Below are 20,050 nucleotides of genomic sequence, written 5' to 3' on the forward strand. Positions count from 1 at the left end.
AATACCCGGCATGCATCTGTGGTGCAAAACAGGTGAGCTTTCCAAAAGTGATGATGTCCACCTTATAAGGTGAAGCGTTTGTGAGATTAATGTGGCGCCAGATGGAATTACTTCAGTGATGAAGATAATTAGCGAAGTCCATCTTAATAATTCGTAATGTGTTGAAATTCCCATCAACACTTTATTCCTTGACAGGCTTCCCATAAGAACCGTCTGCCTCTGTTCTCGCACATCTCCATTATGGTTTAGCATTAGCATATCAGTAATCCTTTATTTTTTACTTGTATTGCTACAGTGGAGGATTTGTGTATCCCGTCAGCCCATGGGTGCTCAACGAATCCCCATCATTTCCCCTCACTGCATTATTAACTCTAGGTTCCCCACCTGGTTGCCCCCACCACCCAAAACATGAGCATCTGAGCCCCCTTAACTTCCTCGAACTCCCCAGCCCTGCTCCCCTATAAGTCCTTACCCCCCTCCAATGACGTCAGGTGAAAATTCATGTACAAGACATTTCTCCTCGGGTCTCCAGCCATGCATTCCCACTGTGAAGCCATAATTACACTGCATTAAGGTCAATGTAATGAGGAAAGCCCTGTAGGACCTCACAGTGGAGAGGGAAGAATGTGTAGGCCCACCTATGCAACCCTGTGCAACCCTGTGTGCTGGAGTCCCAAACCATATGGTAATATTCTTTTAAAGCCTTTCTCTCACACAGCGGCGGCGAATCATGACTAGTAATATAAGGTGTAGTATACTTTTCGCATTCAATTTTAAAAAAGAATTAATAAGGCATTAATGGATATTTTAGTTGTATGTGACCATGCATTCAAAATGTTAAAGCTTGTTATTTAAGGTGCAGTATTTGTTCTAGAGGTCCAAATGTTTTTGGCTTAAGAAATGAGAGAAAAAGTATATAGTTGCTTATCATTGAAATAGACTCACCTGCACATGATCTCATGGGTGAGGAGAACCCGGCACATCTCTGGGTTTTTGTCTTGGCCTTCATAAAGGATTGGCTGTAAGACAAAACAAAATGGAGGCAAAACAATTGTTGTTATTTATAAATATGACCAGTTTTGCAGTTTATCTGTAAGAATGCAACTAAAAGGGACATTCCACTTTTTAAAAAAAAATATGCTAATTTTCCATCTCCCCGAAAGTTAAACATTTGATTTTTACCTTTTTGGAATCCAATCAGCCGATCTTTGGGTCTGGCGCTACCACTTTTAGCATAGCTTAGCATAATCCATTGAATCTGATTAGACCATTAGCATCGCGCAAAAAATAACCAAAGAGTTTGGTTATTACACCAGAATAAGAGTAGTTCCTAGCCATATCGACCTAGAAAATCACAACTTTTAATTTTCTGTCGTACACAAGTCAAGTTTAAAAAAATCGAAACTCATGGGTGATTTTTAGCGTAATGCTAATGGTCTAATCAGATTCAATGGATTATGCTAAGCTATGCTAAAAGGGGTAGCGGCCAACCTGGAGATCGGCTGAATGGATTCCAAAACAGTAAAAATCAAGTGTTTAACTCATTGAAATATTTTCAAAAAAGTGAAGTGTCCCTAAGATACGTTGTCACGTGTTTTAGGTAAAAAAACATAATAAGCATTTGCTTTAGTCAGCATAAACTACATAACTTAAAAATAGCATAAAACTGGGGCCAAAAATATATACGTGTGACAATTTCCCCCGACCTCAATGTCCCAAGATCACAGTTACACGTTTCACCAAACCACAGCTTAAAGAAAAACTAACGAATATAACTGGAACTTTTACTTAAAACCATAAAGTTCCTGACATATAACCTCTCCCATGTGACAACCACCCCCAGTCATCCCTTATAACTCAGAGGTGACGTACTGGGAATGCAACGCTGACCCCGCCAGTTATCTCAAGCTGAAACCAGTGATTGCTCAAGATAATTGTTCAGGATGCTGACACCTGGCCATTAGTCATGTTTTTGTTTGGAGCATGCTGACAACTTTAACATATGCTAAAAGCTAAATCTGGTCATCGGCGGATGGATGTACGCTGTGATCCGAAGGGGATCCAGACTCTGCTGGGGCTCATGTGGAGCAACAATCTTTCCGTTCTCCCCATCAGCATCCACCCCGAGCAGCCAGATGGCCAGCAAGACACCGAAAGAAAGGCCTCCTCCCCAGCATCCGTCATCTTGCTGTCAGGCCGGGCCTGAATGACGGATGATCGGTGCATATCAAGGAAGTTAAAGGACTCCCCCACCACCACCAGCTCCCATCAACCATCAACACCACACAGAGGAATATTTTATTACCGCTCCGTTCATAGCTCGTGAGACTCTGAGTTCTCAGTTACGCTTCATTTAAGAACAAACTTTGTCCAGAATTCTGAGAAAGATAAAGACAATTGCCTGCACATATTGTTTGCATTATAGAAATGCACAATTAATGTGCATAGCATCGATCAAATGATTTGGACTTATGTGGAAGAATTTGATGGGAAATGTAGTTCATCTTGAGCAGTTCTTTTACTTTAGAGAAGATAACATCTCCATTTGCTCTCCATCGGATCTCATTGCTGTTTATGAGATCCCATTTATGATTTTCACTCATCATATCACATCCATACAGAACTCATAAAACAATCCACCTCGTAATATTCTCCATCTTCCTAGACTCTGGTCAGTCGGCCAGACAGGGTTGACCTAATGCCCCGGGGGAACAATACTTTTAGGATAACGACCACTTCTGCATTATTGATCTCTCTCTCTCTCTCGGCTGCCTATGAAGGTCTCTTCCTCTTCATCACCATCTTCCATTTTTGTAGAGGGGGTGGGGATTTCAAAGCGGGTCGATATTTATATATGATCGTTCTTGATTCGCATAGCTGGCGCCAACGTAGTAGCCCCATCCCTCATCTTCAAACATGACTCCAGTAGTAAGGAATAGTGTTTCTACTCTTTCACAAACACCAGGAACAAAAATACTTTTCCTGTTACTTTAATCAAGTCATCTCTACTTACAAAGAAAAAATAAATTAGCAGAACAAAAACAATTTCATAAATAAACCAAGTAGTCGGTCTCTAAAAGGAACCCTTCTCAATTAGGATACGATCGATATTTGCAGCATTGCCGTTGATGCACATATGTAAAACCCATGCGTGTGAGCGGGGGGGAAGGATTTTACCGGCACACACAGCTATAGCCCTTTTTATGTTGTTGTGAGGATTATTGTCTCCAGTGTGTCGGCTCTGCAGCTACATTAAGACCTATTGATTGGTCTCCGGGGTTGATGCTTTGTTGAGGAACTGGTTGCCATATTGATCTGAGACAGGCTGACATGCGGTGACAGTGGGACCTGCTGGGCTGAGGAAAGTATAGGCCATATGAACACTGGGAGGGGGGTCTGGTCCATGACGTGATGGAATGAATTAAGCATGTTTTAATGGTCCCAAGATCTAACACACTTGGGTCTTATATTACTAGCATGCAAGAAGTCAAAATTCGTACTCACCTGTTTAGTCATTGAGTCTATTAATCGCACATAGAGATCCTGTTCTGTTCTGATACCTGCAGATCGAAAGGAAACACATTATTATTCATCTATTTCAGTAGATGCATACTTGGTTTCGAAATTACCTCAAATACTACTGGAATCAAATGCATGTTCAAATTAAAAGCCTCTCCGAGCACACAAAAAAGAAAATCACTACCAAAGTCGGCATAAAGAGACTCAAAGTCTCGGAAATTAATTTGTTTATTATTCTTTTCCCTGCAGTACGTTTACGCGCATTCTGTTACGCGTGTCACACTGACTGAGCTATTCCGCTAACGCCTTTTAGCAAAAACAAACTCGCCTCAGTTTTTCTATTATTTATGATCTTACTGCTTTAAAGTGCGAGGGCTCTGTTTTCTCATTCCTTACTGCCTCTCTGCTACAAGAAAACAACATCTACAACGCTCATCTGTTAGCATTAAAGTCTGGATCGGACATTTGTGATGGTTCCACTTAGCATATGTGACAGTGACAGCATTTGACAATTATTTTTACGGATAAGTTGCAAACATTACATTATGCTTAAAGGCAACATAAAACCTATTTTGGAGTTTATGAGAGGTGCTTTGAGGGCATCTATATGCTAGTGTAGTCCTAAACATTGACAAAATGGTAATATGCATCTGTTACCTATGTCTACTTGATCTATCTCGTGAAAATAACCAGTGTTGCCAACTGTTTTAAATAGAAGGTGCTTCAGTCGCCAAATGTCATCAAATGACATCATATGCTAATTAGCCTATTTGTGACACTATTGCATCAAATTAGCGATTTGCTATTTGGTGTTGTTACTTTACTTTCCTATCTTCTGTACTGTATTTTAATACAGCCATGTGCCAATATAAATCTGGTCTTATTCACATATTGTCTGTTCCTATCAGAATAAATAAGAAATTAACTTGACGCATTAAGTTTTGTCCAAAATGCTAAAACGTCACCAAAGCCCTTACGAAAATTAACCATGGTTTTAATACAGTTAAAACAAAAAAAAATGGTTACTGTTAAGAACCTTAGTTACCACAAAATAATCATGGTTTTGAAAACGATGGTTTCCAAAAACCATAGTTAAATCATGGTTACTGTTGTAAAACCATGGTTTTGCTAATAGTAATCAATACATTAAAAAACCATGGTTACTACACTTTTACCACAAAAAACATGGTTAATGTACGACAGGGGTTTGAAAACTGAAATAATGTAACTGAAAATTAACATTAGCTGGGGTAACAATGTATCTGGAGTCTTATTATACACTCTTAAAAATAGTTATTTTCAACCTAGCATTGGGTCAGAAAGGTACAAGCCCGGTCACTGGGTTAAATTAACCCAGAAAATTTTTATATTTGACCCAACCCAGCATTTTTGACCCATAATGGGTAAATATTGGACAAACCACAAGCTGGGTTAAAAATGACCCAACGTTGGGTTGTTGTTATGCAACCATGGGGTAAAATAACCCAGCAGTTGGGTTAAATAACCCAGCATTGGGTCAATTTGTAACCCAGCACGTGTTCTGTGCAATATTTACCCATAATGGGTCAAAAATAACCCAGCCATTTTTAGATTGTGGCCTTATCATTTTTTTGACCCAACGCTGGGATAAAATTAACCTAAGTTTTACCTAGAACCTAGAGTGTAACTAATCAATTTAGAAGTTAGCACGAAGAAGCATGCTTTACCCTTTTGAAAAATAACCATGGCTGTTACACAAACAAAAATTTCACTACACTCTATAAAAAATGTTGGGTTATTTATAATTTAGCATAGGGTCAAAAAGGGATGAGCCAAATTGTTGAGTTAAATTAACCCAGAAAATGTTTATATTTACAAAACAAACCCAACATTTTGGGTTGAAACAACCCAGCATTGGTTAAATTAAAACCCAAGGGGTCGGGCTTATCACTTTTTTGACCCAATGCTGGGTTTATATTAACCTAGAATTTTTTAACAAATTAATTTAGTTGTTTGCACAATGAAGCATGCTTTACCCTTTTGAAAAAGGTTGTTACACTTACAAAAATTTTATTACACTTTATTATTTTCAACCTAACATTGGGTCAGAAAGGAACAAGCCCAGTCACTGGGTTAAATTAACCCAGAAAATGTTTATTTTTGACCCAACAATGGGTTAAAACAATTTTTTTTGAGTGTAACTAATCAGTTTAGATGTTAGCACGATGAAGCATGATTTACCCTTTTGAAAAATAATCATGGTTGTTGTTACACTAACTAAAATGTAAGTACACTCTAAAAAAAATGCTGGGTTATTTTCAACCCAGCGTTGTGTCAAAAGAGACAAACTCAACTCATTCAGATCTAATTGAACCTGTGCTGGGTTGTTTTAACCCAAAATGATGCAATGATGTAACCCAAACATTTTCTGGGTTAATTTAACCCAACGGCTAGGTTTGACCCAACGCTGGGTTGAAAATAACTCAGCATTTTTTATGTGTAAACCACAAAAAAACCTGTGTTTTCCTAAGACCTAAAATGAGGGTGTTTACTCTGTCTGTGCTGGTAAGTAACATGGAATGACATTATACATGAGTGTAATCTGTGAAATGATTGCAAATGTGTTCAACAGCATGAACTCCACTCAGGATAAACAGATGGGGCTTTTGAATACTCTTCCAGATGTGATGAGACATGATTGTGGTTACATATCGTTTACAGTTGGCCCCGCTCTGCCTCACAATATGTCTTTGTTATTGATGGGATATGGCAAGGGTTTGAAGGAGCATTGCAGATCTTACCGTTGCTGTAGAGAAGCTGTAACCTGTAGTGGATGCCGTTGTTGGTTTTCTCGCCATTGTATTCCTGACAAGGATGAAAAATTAATAGCAATCAAAACACCGCAAAGTATGCAAACATATGCATACATGCACATGTTGTACTAAATCGCAGGCCTGAATTTCGAATATCAATGTTGTTAAAAACATGTTAAGCAAAAAAATATGTTGTTTACAATTATAAGTACATTTTATTTTAAATACATCATTGCATTACCCAAAAACAATATATAGGTGTGTGTGTTACATAGTTTGCACATGTAAAGCAAGCTACTATTAACTTCTGATTCACGTATATGGTGAGATTTATCAAATCTCCCTTTCCAACAAAAGCTATTATCTCATACTAGATATAATTTAGCATTTTGATTAATATGATCAAATTCACCAGTAAAATCCCCTGATACCTGCGCTCAGGCAAACACATAGACCCTAGATGAAAATAAATTCAACGGCATCAAATTTGTCTTGACCACACTTTGACTAAGACCATGTGAGGTTTAAGTTAAAACATTACGTCCACCCCTCAGGTGAGTTATTTTACTCTGATGTGACATCTATACAGGAAAACGACGTGCACACGCCGTCGCTCTCCGTCTTTTCTCCTGCTCGCTGCCAAGTTTAGTGGTAGCATCTTGGCAGTGACCCAGGGCGGAGGAGCATGTGGGGGGTTATGGTGGAGGTGATCGGACAGTAAGGACAGAGCATTGACCGTGCCAGCTGGACCCCGTCCCGTATGACTATGGGCGGAGCTGTTCCCTGTAACCTTTTACTGAAAACAACCCCCTGACACACACACGGCGGGGTGAGCAGGACTACCCTCCAACATGCTCTAAACACACGCTGCAGGTATCAATAATACACAACTACCCTCCAGAATTAGGAGGAGAGAGAGAGGATCAAAGATTTTTGGAATAAAATAAAAAAATATTTGCTATAAATAGTTGGATACATTTAAATATAATAAACATCATGTAATAATTTTAAAATACAATAATTATTCTGCCTGAAAACGGTAAATATATATTTATTAGTTTATTAAGTTGTTTAATGTGTGTGAATTTGTTCTCTCTGCCGCCCCCTACATGTAGCTTCTGGTACAGCAACTACCAAACATCACAGACTTAAGTGAAGTGTGTGTGAGATTGTGTGGGTCCACTAGAGCAAAAACTGTGGTGCACGTATGCAATGTGACATATCAAAAATAAGAAAAATAGATATGAGTCTGTTTGATTGCTAAAATTCATGAAAAATATATTATATATAAAAACATAGCAAAGAGTTGTGTATAGGAAATGTATAGTTTTTTTTGTACTTCACATCACGTGCATGATCAATACGATTAAACTGAATTTCTCAAAGCATGGGATGATGTTAAATTTGGGTGTTTCTCAGAGGTATTATAAAGAGAGCTGCACAAATGCATCACAGCTATTTAAAGGGATAGTTCACCCAAAAATGAAATCATAATGCACTCTCATGTTGTTACAAACCTGTTTACATTTCTTTGTCCTAATGAACACGAAGATATGTTGAAGAATGTTTGAAACCAAACCTATCATGAGCCCCATTCACTTCTACAGTAGGAAAAAAACTATGGGGCTCATGAACGGTTTGGTTATAATCATTCCTCAAAATATCTTCCTCCGTGTTCATCAGGATAAAGAAATTTATAGGTGAGTAAATAATGACAGGGTGAACTATCCCTTTAAATTTTTTCAAAGAACTGAACCTAAAACAATACATTCATGTTTCTTAGCATGTTCTCCAAGTTCAATATGCTGCACCTCAACACCTCCCAGCATCCCATGGTGTCGTGTAGCTGTGTCTGTTAGTGGCAAAATGCTTACTTTGTCCTTTTCCACGAAGTCCACGTAGGAGGTTCTCTCGATCTCGACGGGCTGTCCCTGCCGGTCATACAGGGCCAGCACAAAGTGGAAGAAGTTTGACTTGCGCAGGTTCGAGGGAGGCTGCTTTTCATAATGGGCCCTTGCCAAACCGACACCACTGAGAGAGAGAGAGACAGAGATAAAGAGAGGAAAGCAATTATTCATTCAGTGTATTGCAAATTATATCACATTGCAATTAATTATATAATGTTACATAAGTCAACGCATACAAGTCTGTATGTCTATATCATTACATAGGCCTACATCTACACGCTATTAAGAGGAGTGCTATTAATATTATTATTATTATAAAAATATGTTATAAAGGCAGCTTTAGGTGTTACAAAGAGAGATATTTGGCTTGTTTGATCCTGCCCTGTGTGTGTGTGCCATGAACCCTTTTGTCTTTCTCTGCTCTGCCACCTCAACAATTGGAATTTGGCGCAGACTGGGGGACCCCAGAAGGCACCGTCTGCCTTCACGGCTGCCAATCGCTACTGGGTACGGCTCGCCTTGGCAACCGCTGCGTTCCTCTTTCCCTGGCCTGTCAGTCAAAGCCGCTCGGCTCTCCCCGGGGTTCGGCCAATAGAAAGGCTCCATCCTGCCTCTCGTACTCGAGCATCGATTAGAACGCGTGGCGAGCGGAGGATGGAGAGACCGCTTGGCCTCGCGCTACCCGAGAGGAGGAGAGCAGCACGTCCATTTATCAATCAAACCGACAGCTGTGCTCCCCTGCTGCAAATATATCAGTGATCATCTCCTACCTGATCCAGAGAGAGAAGTGAGAGATGAAGGTCTAAACTAAGGGGAGATTAAATTGCAGGTGGTCGGTATTTTTAATAAGGCTTTAATGTGTGCATCATCCTTTGCCCTTAAGCAGAAAGCAAAGATTAATGCTCAGTCTAACTCAATCGAGGACATTATTGTCCCATTTTACAATTAAATGCAGAATCGTTGTTTATTTTTATTTATTAAATAATAAATTACTGCCACTAATATCACCAGATGAAATTGCATTATTGATAACACAAACTCCACTGGGTTTGCTACGGATCTACAAATATATACTCACTGTAGATGTCTTTTCATATCATATAGGCTTAAACAAAATAAGGCATAAGGTCATTTTAAAGATGGCTAAATAAAAGAGTGCGTATTGTGCACACTCCTAAATAGGAGCTGTCATTATTAAGTGGGTTTGTTATTTACTCATCACCCTGATGAGATGGGCCGAAATCTATTTGAATCTCCAAAATATGCTCATACATAAATATTTGTTCATCTGCTGAGCTCGGGGTGGGGAGTCGGTGTTTTGGAAAGCGGCCTGCTCTCTGTCTCCGCTCGTTTGAGATATTCCCCTGATAGAGCATTAATAAAACCTAACCCCGCCCAAGTGCTATTAACGGGGCTTAATGCTTCATTTGTATCCTAGCCTGGTGAAATCTCATTCGTGAAGTTGAGGTTACTACACTGAAGGCAAAAACAGCTTTTACTGAAGGAGGGGGGAGGAGGACTTTTAAAGGGGATGACTTCAACGTTAATGGGAAATATGATCTTCTTTATCTGTAGTAATTGATTTGCATTGAAGATTCAGACTGTGTGTGCTAAGCCTGACGGATGCCAGAGAAATGCAATAAGAACAAAATGCAAAAAAATTGGGATACGTTATAAAATAATATTGAGAACTGTTAATATTATTGTTAAGGGGGTCGTTCATAATTAATTGCTTCAATGCATTATGATCAAATTGATATGAATGTGTACAAACTGTAAATTATTTCATTGCAAGGGTTGCTTTTTCATAGATTGGAAGAGTTATTAGTTGTTTCATTAACTCAAATTCCTTAAGCAAAGGTTAAGTTTAGCCGAGTGATAAATCTCATTTTTGATTTTTCTCTTCTATGGGCTGAAATGCATGAGCATGTGTAAACAAATTATCACGTTCACAAAAGACAAAACTACAAAATTACACGTTCGCAAAGAAGAAAAAGGAAAAAACACATCACACTTTACACGTATTGCATCATGAGTTCCTCTCCATTACCCCATCAGCTCAGTTACGAGAGCAGGCGTCATGTTTCTGATGTGGTGAGAGAGAGAGAGAGAGAGAGAGAGAGAGCGTTCCCGTATGCTCTCTCACAAGGCACAGATCTTTACACACAGGAAACGACTCGGAAAGCTTGTTAGTGTTATTATTTTAATTATGTTGATTGCTGTCATATCCACTCCAGCAGTTATGAGTCAGAGGCGGGCCGATTGAACGCTTCTCATATGTTCTGTATTGAAATAACTGCTATCGAGGTGACAAACACACACACACACTGTAAACGGTTCGGTTCGCACACAGGTCTCCATCAAATGCACTGTTTGACATCTTGAAGGAAAAAGACCACTTAAGCCAAAAACAAGTTGTCATTTGAACTAGCAATAATTTGAATCAATAAACAGAGTCTCGTAGGATCGATTTAACAATAAACCACTTTGAGAACTGAAGCTGATGGCTTCTGTAATGATGACTATTCAGAATAAGAGCTCTCGCTTTCTATACGCGACGGCGGCCGGTGTTTCCAGTCTGCGGCCTTTTGCACACTGCCAGCTTAATGCGATACAGCAAAGTCTAATTATGTTAAATGAAAAAACTAACCCCAGGCAAAGATCCTCACAGCTCGAGGGTCTGAACACTTGAGGGAAATAGATACTAAGCACAGAGACTCCAACTCTGAAATCATCTGCTAATGAACATGCAGTGGAAAAGAAACTGCCAATACACTGAACACAGTGGGCTCTACTTAGATATTGAATAGTTTGCTGATGTGTGTGTGTGTGTGGTTGAGCAAAAGAGAGAGAGAGAAAGAAATGGATACACTGCATGCAAAATATATATTTTTTAAAGATTTAAATTGGCAAGCATAGCAAATGCAGGCTACCTTTGATGAAAACATTTGATGCATTGGACATGTTATGGGTTTATGAATATTAAGTGGAAAATAATGTATGTCTTGATTTCGACCACAGGGAATGTACTGTACATGTTAGACCAGTGGTCTCCAACATGGTGCCCACGGGCACCAGGATGCCCGCACAAAGTTTGTGAGTTGCCCGCCAAAGCACATTCATTTTAATATTAATTATTTTGTATTGGCTTGGCTTTTTATGTATGTTAACATTTTAAACAATGATAAAACATAACCAATAAAATAAAATCAACAAGTACAAGAAAAAAGTTTCGAGGAAAAAGTAGCCCTCCAGATTGTTTTTTCCATTGGTAGCCTTTGCTCACAAAAAGGTTGGAGACCCCTGTGTTAGACTGTAATATTCTTTGTTGGCACTATCTTTTCTCGCAAATTTGGGCTTGCTTTATATAAGTAATTTCAGACGTAGACAAAGTTATTATCTATTATTGAAACGTGCATATCTTAACTTTTAATAATTGGGTTGATGTCACCAAATTTGAAACATTTCTTATATTTTTATTTTGGTTACGGGTCCGGAGAACACACTTACTGTAAACCATCCATTTAAATCTATTTATTTGGATCTATTTAGGCACATTTTTCTATTGTTAAATATTAAAATGTAAATATTCAAATTATACAGCATTACTACTTTCATACTTAACCCTTGTATTGTGTTCGATTTTTGTGACGATTTTGATGGACCGGGTCAAATTGACCCGCATTGGATTCAATGCAATTCCTTAAATATCACATTATGAAAAACAAGAAGGAATTAGGTATGAACAAAACCATTTTAGTATCAGTCTTTGTCACACATTACAAACATTTAAAATTAAAAAGTATGATTTTAAAAAAATGCATTTAACCACAATTTTTAACATTTTTGTTTTAACAAATGTAGCACAAAAACTGTTGCAACATTTAACATTTTAAATTTTAATTCAACATGTTTTTTTTAACATACCTATGTTTAAGACATCCTAAATGAACTATTTAATATTGCTTTGAAATGAAATGAAGCTTTTCTTTTTCTAAATAGGCTCATCTTTTGTTCTTGAGGCTCATTGTACAAATTCAAGAAATCACTGTTTACATGATCTGAATACATCAAGCATGTGCTTTCTGACTTCTTGCATTTTACACAAATGGTGCTTATTTTGGTGTCATGTTTTATGGGGCACAGCTAGCATCACCTGTATTCACATCTGGATTTTCTGTGGGTCTGAATTCATCAGCTATACATAGTATTTCATTTACATTGAAAATAGAAATGATAGTTTACATTTACTTTTCTGTGTCTGAGGAAGTCTTTATCGGTACAAAAAAAGTGGGAAAAGCTCACTTTTCCCTTTCCAGGGTAGTAAAACACCAAAATATATGCAATAAATGTATTTAATTTGTGTCTGTACAGTTGCCTTGGAACAAACAAATATGGGTCAAATTGACCCGCGAACATCAAAATCGTACCAAAAATCATTATTTGTGCTAAAAAAACCCACTTCAAAACACATCAGTGTATCCTAACTTTGCATGCATGTTCATGGCCCTAAATGAGAAAAAGTGACAAAATTTCTGGAAGAAAACTTTAACTTAAGTAGTATTTCATATACATTGTAAATAGAAATTATAGCTCACTTTTACCATCTGTGTCTGTAAAAGTATTTTCAGTACTCAAAATAGTGAGGAGAAGCATTTTTACCCCCATTTTAGGGTAGGTAAACACCAATATAACAACAAACACTAAAAATATATATTTAATTTAGGTCTATACAGTTGCTTTGGCGCAAAACAAAATGCGGGTCAAATTGACCCGCGAACCTCAAAATCGTTACAAAATTGTTTTGGTAGACTTCAAAACATATCAGCATGTCTAAACTTTGCATGCATGTTCATGGCCATAAATGAGAAAAAGTCACAAAATTTCAAGAATAGAATCACAGGTTAACTGGTTTATCCGACAGCTTAAAAATCAAAACGGGTCAAATTGACCCGGAACATAATATGAGGGTTAAAGGAATAGTTCACCCAAAAAAAAAAATCTGTCATCATTTTCTCACCATCATGTTATTACAAACGTGTATAATTTTTTTTTGTTCTGATTAACACAAAGGAAGATATTTTGAGGAATGTTTGTAACCAAACCAGTCTGGGGCCCCATTGACTTCAATACTATTCTTTTATCCTACAATGAAAGTCAATGGGGCCTTTGATCGGTTTGGTTACAAAAATTCCTCAAAATATCTTCCTTCATTCTCATCAGAACAAAGAAATTTATACAGGTTTGTAACAACATAAGAGTGAGTAAATTTTTGGATAAACTGTCCCTTTAAATCTTCTTTAAGAGCTGGAATATAAAGAGTAAAGTCGTTTAAATGTGTTGATTTAAATGCAATATCCAGAAGGTTTTTATTAAAGTCTATAAGACACAGGTTGTGTTGGTTCGTGTGTGTGTGTGCGTGGCATATGGGTGGCATCATAGACTTGCCCCACATCTCTGTGACATTAATCACGTCTGTGATGGACTGTGACAAGAGGAAGTCTTTAACTACAGCGCCTCAGAATCTCACTATCGAACTAATGAGCCGTACAACAGCGCTCTGTTTATACAAATGTGACGCAGAAAAATCATCTCTGCCCTGGCGTTCAGCCAGCGTGCTGATCCAACAAGTAAATATAAATCTCTCTCATTCTCTCTCACTCTCTCCCTTCCACATTTCACATTCTTTTATTTTGTCACCATTTCTTTTCACCATTTCTCACTCTCTGTCAAAAAGCTCTCGTGAATGGAAAGGTTACACGACTGGAACGTATCGGCCCAGATCCGATCGATAAAGCGAGTCGAGCGACCATCTTCATCAAAGTTCTGCAATGGAGGATCATTCTCTAAATTAACCAACATAAGGGATTTCTATTTAATTTGACCTTTACTCTAATAAACGTCCAGATCGAACTAAATGAGAAAGGAGGAGAGGAGTTCGCTTCAGAAGGGTTTTTTTAAGGATGGGGATATGCACATACTCCATGTTTACGGCTACACAGAGGAGTAATTTATACAAAAAGATACAATTACCCTGGCATACATTTGCTCGGGCCTGCATGCATGTGCTGTGCTGTGTTTAAGGGGGGTTAGTGAGCAGTAAGCATGGCAGCGGTATGTTTGGTTAGTGCTTATTAGCTGTGTAATAAGATTTAATGAGTTGAGGACTAAAGCACTGTTGGAGCACAGGCAGCAGATTGGGATTAGTGGATGGGAGAAGTGGTTTGAAACCCAAATCCTTCTTTGTAACCTGGTCTTTTTCTGTTCACCGTTTCAATGCAAAATCAAGTATGCGGTGATTCAATTGTTCAACACCACCCCCAAACATTGTGAATTGTCAAAATGAGCAGTTTAAAGTATAAAAGCTGATTTTACATGGCTGTTATACACGGTAAAAGCTCCAGGCCAGATGTGCCGATTGAGTTTATGGATATTCGCGTCTTTGTTTCTTTAACACTAATTGGATATTACGACACAAAATCATGCAAAAACCTTCTCGGGATGACGGAGTGCAGCGAGTAATCGAAACATTTGTCACCGGCGCACAGTAACGGGCGGCCGTAAGTCAAAGCCAGCGGATCTTTGCATAAAGAAAGGCCTGTCATTTCTACCATGATTTTTATTGCCACGCAAACACAAACGTCCTGTCTGTCACGTCTCCAAGCGATAAGCTGGCACATACATCACCAGCTGCCAGCATCACTGCCACAGTCTGCTCGCTGCTATATTCACACACACACTAACACATTTACATGCAGACTCCATCTTTATGTGCTTCCCTGTCTGACTGCGCTCAAATCAAGTTTTATAAAAAGAATTTACTTTACAGATTCATTCATCATGTATTTATTTCTTTTTGGACACTTTTCATTGTCGGATTGAAATCAAATAGAAAAGTGAGGGAAACAAAGGTAAAAGTAATAAAAATACACCACTTGGTGGATCTCCTTCAGTGTCTATGTTAGTTAAAACCAGGTTTAAATATCAGGTTTGTTTCTTTTAAACGTAACTTTAACCTAACCCCAAACACAGTAAACAATCCATCCACTGTCAAGACAATTTTCTGTTTGCCGTCAATTCTGACTTTCTGATCTATAAGTCAGTATGAACTTGGAAAGAAGCCACCGTGTTGAGTGGTGTATGTGTGTGAATGTGGAGTCTGAGCTGATGTGCCATCATTGCTCACTGATTGCGGCTTTCAACGTGAGAAGATCCGAGTCAAAAGACCGACGGATAGTCTCGCAGATTAGACATCTAATCAAATTCAGCCCCGTTTGTTTATCGTTCGCTGTCTTTGGCTACGAGGTGTCAGCGTGAAAAGCTCTTCCGCAGATGTGACACAAGAAAGATGCACGATATGGCGTACGGATGAAGGTTTGTAGTTTTAACAGGTCTCATATTTAAAAATTAAACGATTATATAATCACATTACTGTAGAAATTACAGTATTACTGTCAGCTGTTTGCCAGTAACTTACTGTAGATTTAAATTGATGTTATTTACTGGCAACAGTTTGATTAAAGTTAAATGAACATTAACAAGTCTTTATCTTTACAGTAAAACAATAACGGGGATCCAAAATCTGAAGAACAAAAACAGAAAAAGTATTTCTGTTCCCAGCATGCTTTGCATGATTTATTTTAGTTTTATTTTGTAAAGACTTGTTAATGTTTAATGTTCATTAAACTTTGAACAAACTGTTGTCAGTAAACAACATACATTTAAATCTACAGTAAGTTACTGGCAAAACAGCTGCATAACTACAACAATTGTTTTTACAGTGCAGCCATCATAATGACAAAAATAAACATATATTGTGAAAATTTTGATCTCGTGCATGAATCTACAACTTTAAATGTGCTTTTGTGGAAAATGAAATGCAAAGAAAGGTTTTCAAATTCTATCATGATACTGTTAATACTGCAACAATAAGGATTAACATACACATATATGTTTAGCTGATGGCCTTGTCGGACCGTGCAGCATGCTGGAAATGTAATACACTGCTTTATTAATCGTAAAAGTGCATAACCAGCCAGTGCTAAATGCTTTCGGCTAATTTCTAATTTGCTTGTAATTGCACTGAGACAAGTAAAGCATTGCACAGTGAGAAGTTATATCCTGGAGCTGGACGGCTAAATTACAGGCAAATGTTTCATGCGATTAGGACTCTCTAATCGAGCATGTGACATAAAATAGACCGGCTTGTCTTCGGCACGACTGTAGCAAGTGCATTAGTCATTAAGGAAACAGGTATTTGCTACTTTTTAATCATTTAATTGCATTTCTTTTACGTTATTATATCGCAGCAAATAACAATGCATTTGTTTTTCTTTTCAACCAAAGAGAGAGAGAGAGAGAGGGAGAGAGGGAGAGAGAGAGATTAGTCATTGTAACTGATCTAAGCTGGACGCCTTGATCAATGAACTAGTCACATGTCTCCCCTTAGTTGGATTCAGAAAGCTCTACATAAGTGCTTTTTGAGAGGCGTAGTTGTGTGTGTGTGTGTTTTTTTAGTGTTGCATTTCTGGATGTTTGCTGTAGCCCGACTGCACCTGCCAGACCTCCACGCACCCTACAAATTATAGCACTCCTTTCTTCCCTTCTCTCTTAGTCGCTCGCCTCTTGCAACTCCGCTCTAAAAAACTTACAGTCAGTTTTAAAAGCGTTACTGGCCTACAGCTGAAATCATTAGGCGGTCACCTGTATGTTTCTAATGGGGTCATTACAGAGGTGGCCCTGCAGCCGGCCGCTAATCGCTTGCATGTTATGGGGCAGCTGTTTCTCCAACACTTGTTTCTCTGTTACGTTCCGGCATGCAGGCGTCAACAGAGACAGAACAGAACAAGGCCTGTAAATCAGGTGCGTTTTTTGAGTAATCATTTTTGGAAATGTTTTGTAAAACAGAACTTACATCATTTCTACCAGCTTTGTGAAATAACTTTTATATAAGGGATCATATGATGGTATGGCGATAAAAATGCACCCCATTTTTTACCTTTCCAGTTTTGATAGTTTCTCAAAAAATTTCTTTTTTATCCTTCTCAACCTAAAGCCTGTGGGTCTGGACTTCATTAGCCTGACCACACAGCACCCCCCCACCCACCAAAACAGAGGCGACATAATTCACTTTGCCAGGTTTTACAGTGTAGGGGTACGGAATCGGTGAAGGGGTCAATCGAAATCTGTTCCCCAGCTGTGCGGCCCTCTTGCTCACCCCTAGGCTCGGAGAAAAAGAGAGAGAGAGAGAATGCTTGGGGGGAGATGGACCCCGCAGATGCACCCCTGAGCTTCCAGAGTGTCACAAACCTGTACAGCCATTTACATCTACTTCAATCCAGTTTGCACTTGAATTGTGTGACAACTGAACAACTAAGAACTGTAATGAGATGTAATAAAAAACAAAAAGTCACGTTTCTGTGAGTAGAAATACTATGTCATTATATACTAAATGATAAAAGGGTGCACTGTCTATCAAGCTCACACCCACTTGCTCTCCAGAACCCACAGACACCTACATATCACCACCACAGAGCCAACACATGGCATTATTTACAGGATCACATAAATGAAATTAAACTCTCACTTCTGCTTCATTCATCCTACCTAGATTTACTCACTTTGCTGTCTTACTGAAACCAATAACCTACCATCAGTGTTTATTTCAAATCCCAAATTTTGAGCGGAAAAATGCATTGGGACAAATATAAAAAGAGAGGACATAAGAATATCTTATGTAATTTATCTCAAAATCAAGACAAAAATACAATTGTAACAAATATAATAAAATAATTTTATTATTTAAGTAGTCATTATTTAAATATTGTTGGATCTGGAAATATCATTATATGTTCAGTATTGAAATTAATTTCAGAAGTCTTTGCGGGAAATTATTTGCTGTAGCAACTTATTTACTATACGATTTGCTGTTTTTATTAACATTTAAAAATACGCGGCGCTGCTATGAAATTGCATTGCATTGCACTATACCACATTCCAGGTAACTGCTTAATAAATGACAATAAATAAACGCTTGTGTTTTAGCTGTTATAAAAACAAATTATTTCAATAAATTCAGATTAAAATTGACCTGACATGTGTTGTCTCTATAGCCTATACGAGGGCTTTTAAAATGAACTCCACCTGTGGATGAGAGCGCGTCTAATATGTGATCTAATCTCTGAAGCTTCCATCATTCGGCTCACGCAAATGAGGCTCAATCAATGGCTCTGCGCGCGCTCGTGTACTAATACAGATGAGATACAAGCTGCGCGCACTTATAGACTTACTGCTAAAGAAATGCAACTGTAAATAAATACTATTAAAAAAATATAAAAAGCTCAACATGTTGATTAATATGCAATATTTACTATGTAACTTATGTGCAATGTGGGTTATATGCGACTTTTTCCTTTTCAAATTAATAATTCATCTCATGTAGGGTTGCTAATTAGATGCTCAAAGATTTTGCATTTTCCCTTGAAATTAAAATCAAAGAAATATTAAGAGAATTATCTGAAAACATTAGTGATCTAAGTTATTTGCGACTTTATCGTGTTTGTGATGCATGTGAAATGAAAAGTTGCAAGTAAATTCGGCGACCTGCAGATGGCAACTGACCTTTGTGGTAAAGTTAAAAACATCTCCACTTGCCTACACATGCAATATTAATACAGGACTTGCATCCGAAAAAATTGTTAGGAAACCATGAAAACGCAGAAACATCTCTTTGTATCTTTGTGTGCATGTTTTAATGAATTGTAAGATTGTTTATACATGAAACCAATCAGGCTATATGCACTTAAGGCATTTATCCAATTTCAGTATGCTTGCGTTTCCATACAAAAATATAAAAACGGCTCAGTTTACATATTACATTACTTTTTGGCTTTATACAGAAATTTAATAATTATTATCGGCCATGTTTTTGTTTAATTGTGTTTCATAAAGCAATTTAAAATACCTTTTAATATTGATGTTAAAATATATACTACATTTACAAATTTCATAAGTAGTTCACTCTTTGAATTTAAAATCGAAATAAAACAGAAATAATCTCTCGCCTTAGATTTTATCAAACTGTTCTCCCTTATTGTTTTTATTTAAAATTAACCCATGTTAATTTCACAAAATCAAACCGGTACTTTCTGAAATTCTTTTCTCTCCCCTTTTTACTACAAACACAGAAACGATGTAATACATGATGATGGTTTTGTTTTTAAGAGAAATAATTGACTCGAGTTTGAGTTACGCAAATAAATTTTGGCGGTCTGCGTAAAACATAGGTTACACTCAAAATGAACTATAACTTATGTCTATCTCAGAGTTTCAGGTCTCTTTTCGTCGATTGAGACAAAACAGTCCACATTTCCAAACACTTCATGATTCCAGCAGCCCATGGGAGAGAATATATGGTGGAACTGGGAGTCCAAAAACTAACTTTGATTCATGCGCAGATTGATTTTGTATGCATTACACAACTGGGATAGAAATACAAGCCGTGGTCAGTTTTGCTTTGGAAACTTTGTTCCCACCCTCATCATCTTTCAGACATTATGTTACTGTCTGTAACAAGGCAAAAATGCGAGATGTATCAAAATACGTAATCTTGACAAATTATTTTAAATCGTCTAAGATATTTTGACAGCGCATATTTTGTTACACACTTGATTTAGTGTTAAACGAATGCGTCATAATCTCGTGCTTGTTATTGACTCTCGCTAAACTACTCTCCCTGTGAGGCATTAAGATTACGGCGATTTGCAAATGTCAATATTTTAACAGTAAATAAGACACGCGTTCGTGGCACGAGTGCTGCATTCCTACCGGTGA

General features: G+C 37.8%; 1 protein-coding gene across 3 annotated transcripts in view; it reads right to left on the minus strand.

Annotated features, from left to right (window-relative positions):
- Positions 1 to 20,050, minus strand: part of LOC135719407 (transcription factor COE3) — a 105,177-nt gene that overhangs the window by 83,494 nt on the left and 1,633 nt on the right. For all 3 annotated transcript variants that reach the window (XM_065242106.2, XM_065242114.2, XM_065242098.2), the window contains exons 2-5: positions 8,186 to 8,342; positions 6,300 to 6,363; positions 3,505 to 3,560; positions 946 to 1,019 (exon numbers count right to left, since the gene is read on the minus strand). In XM_065242106.2, coding sequence (XP_065098178.1) covers positions 946 to 1,019; positions 3,505 to 3,560; positions 6,300 to 6,363; positions 8,186 to 8,342 — 351 coding nt within the window. The remainder of the gene's footprint in view (positions 1 to 945; positions 1,020 to 3,504; positions 3,561 to 6,299; positions 6,364 to 8,185; positions 8,343 to 20,050) is intronic.

The sequence above is a fragment of the Paramisgurnus dabryanus genome, chromosome 16 (genome assembly GCF_030506205.2).
Source record: "Paramisgurnus dabryanus chromosome 16, PD_genome_1.1, whole genome shotgun sequence".
Lineage (NCBI taxonomy): Eukaryota > Metazoa > Chordata > Actinopteri > Cypriniformes > Cobitidae > Paramisgurnus > Paramisgurnus dabryanus.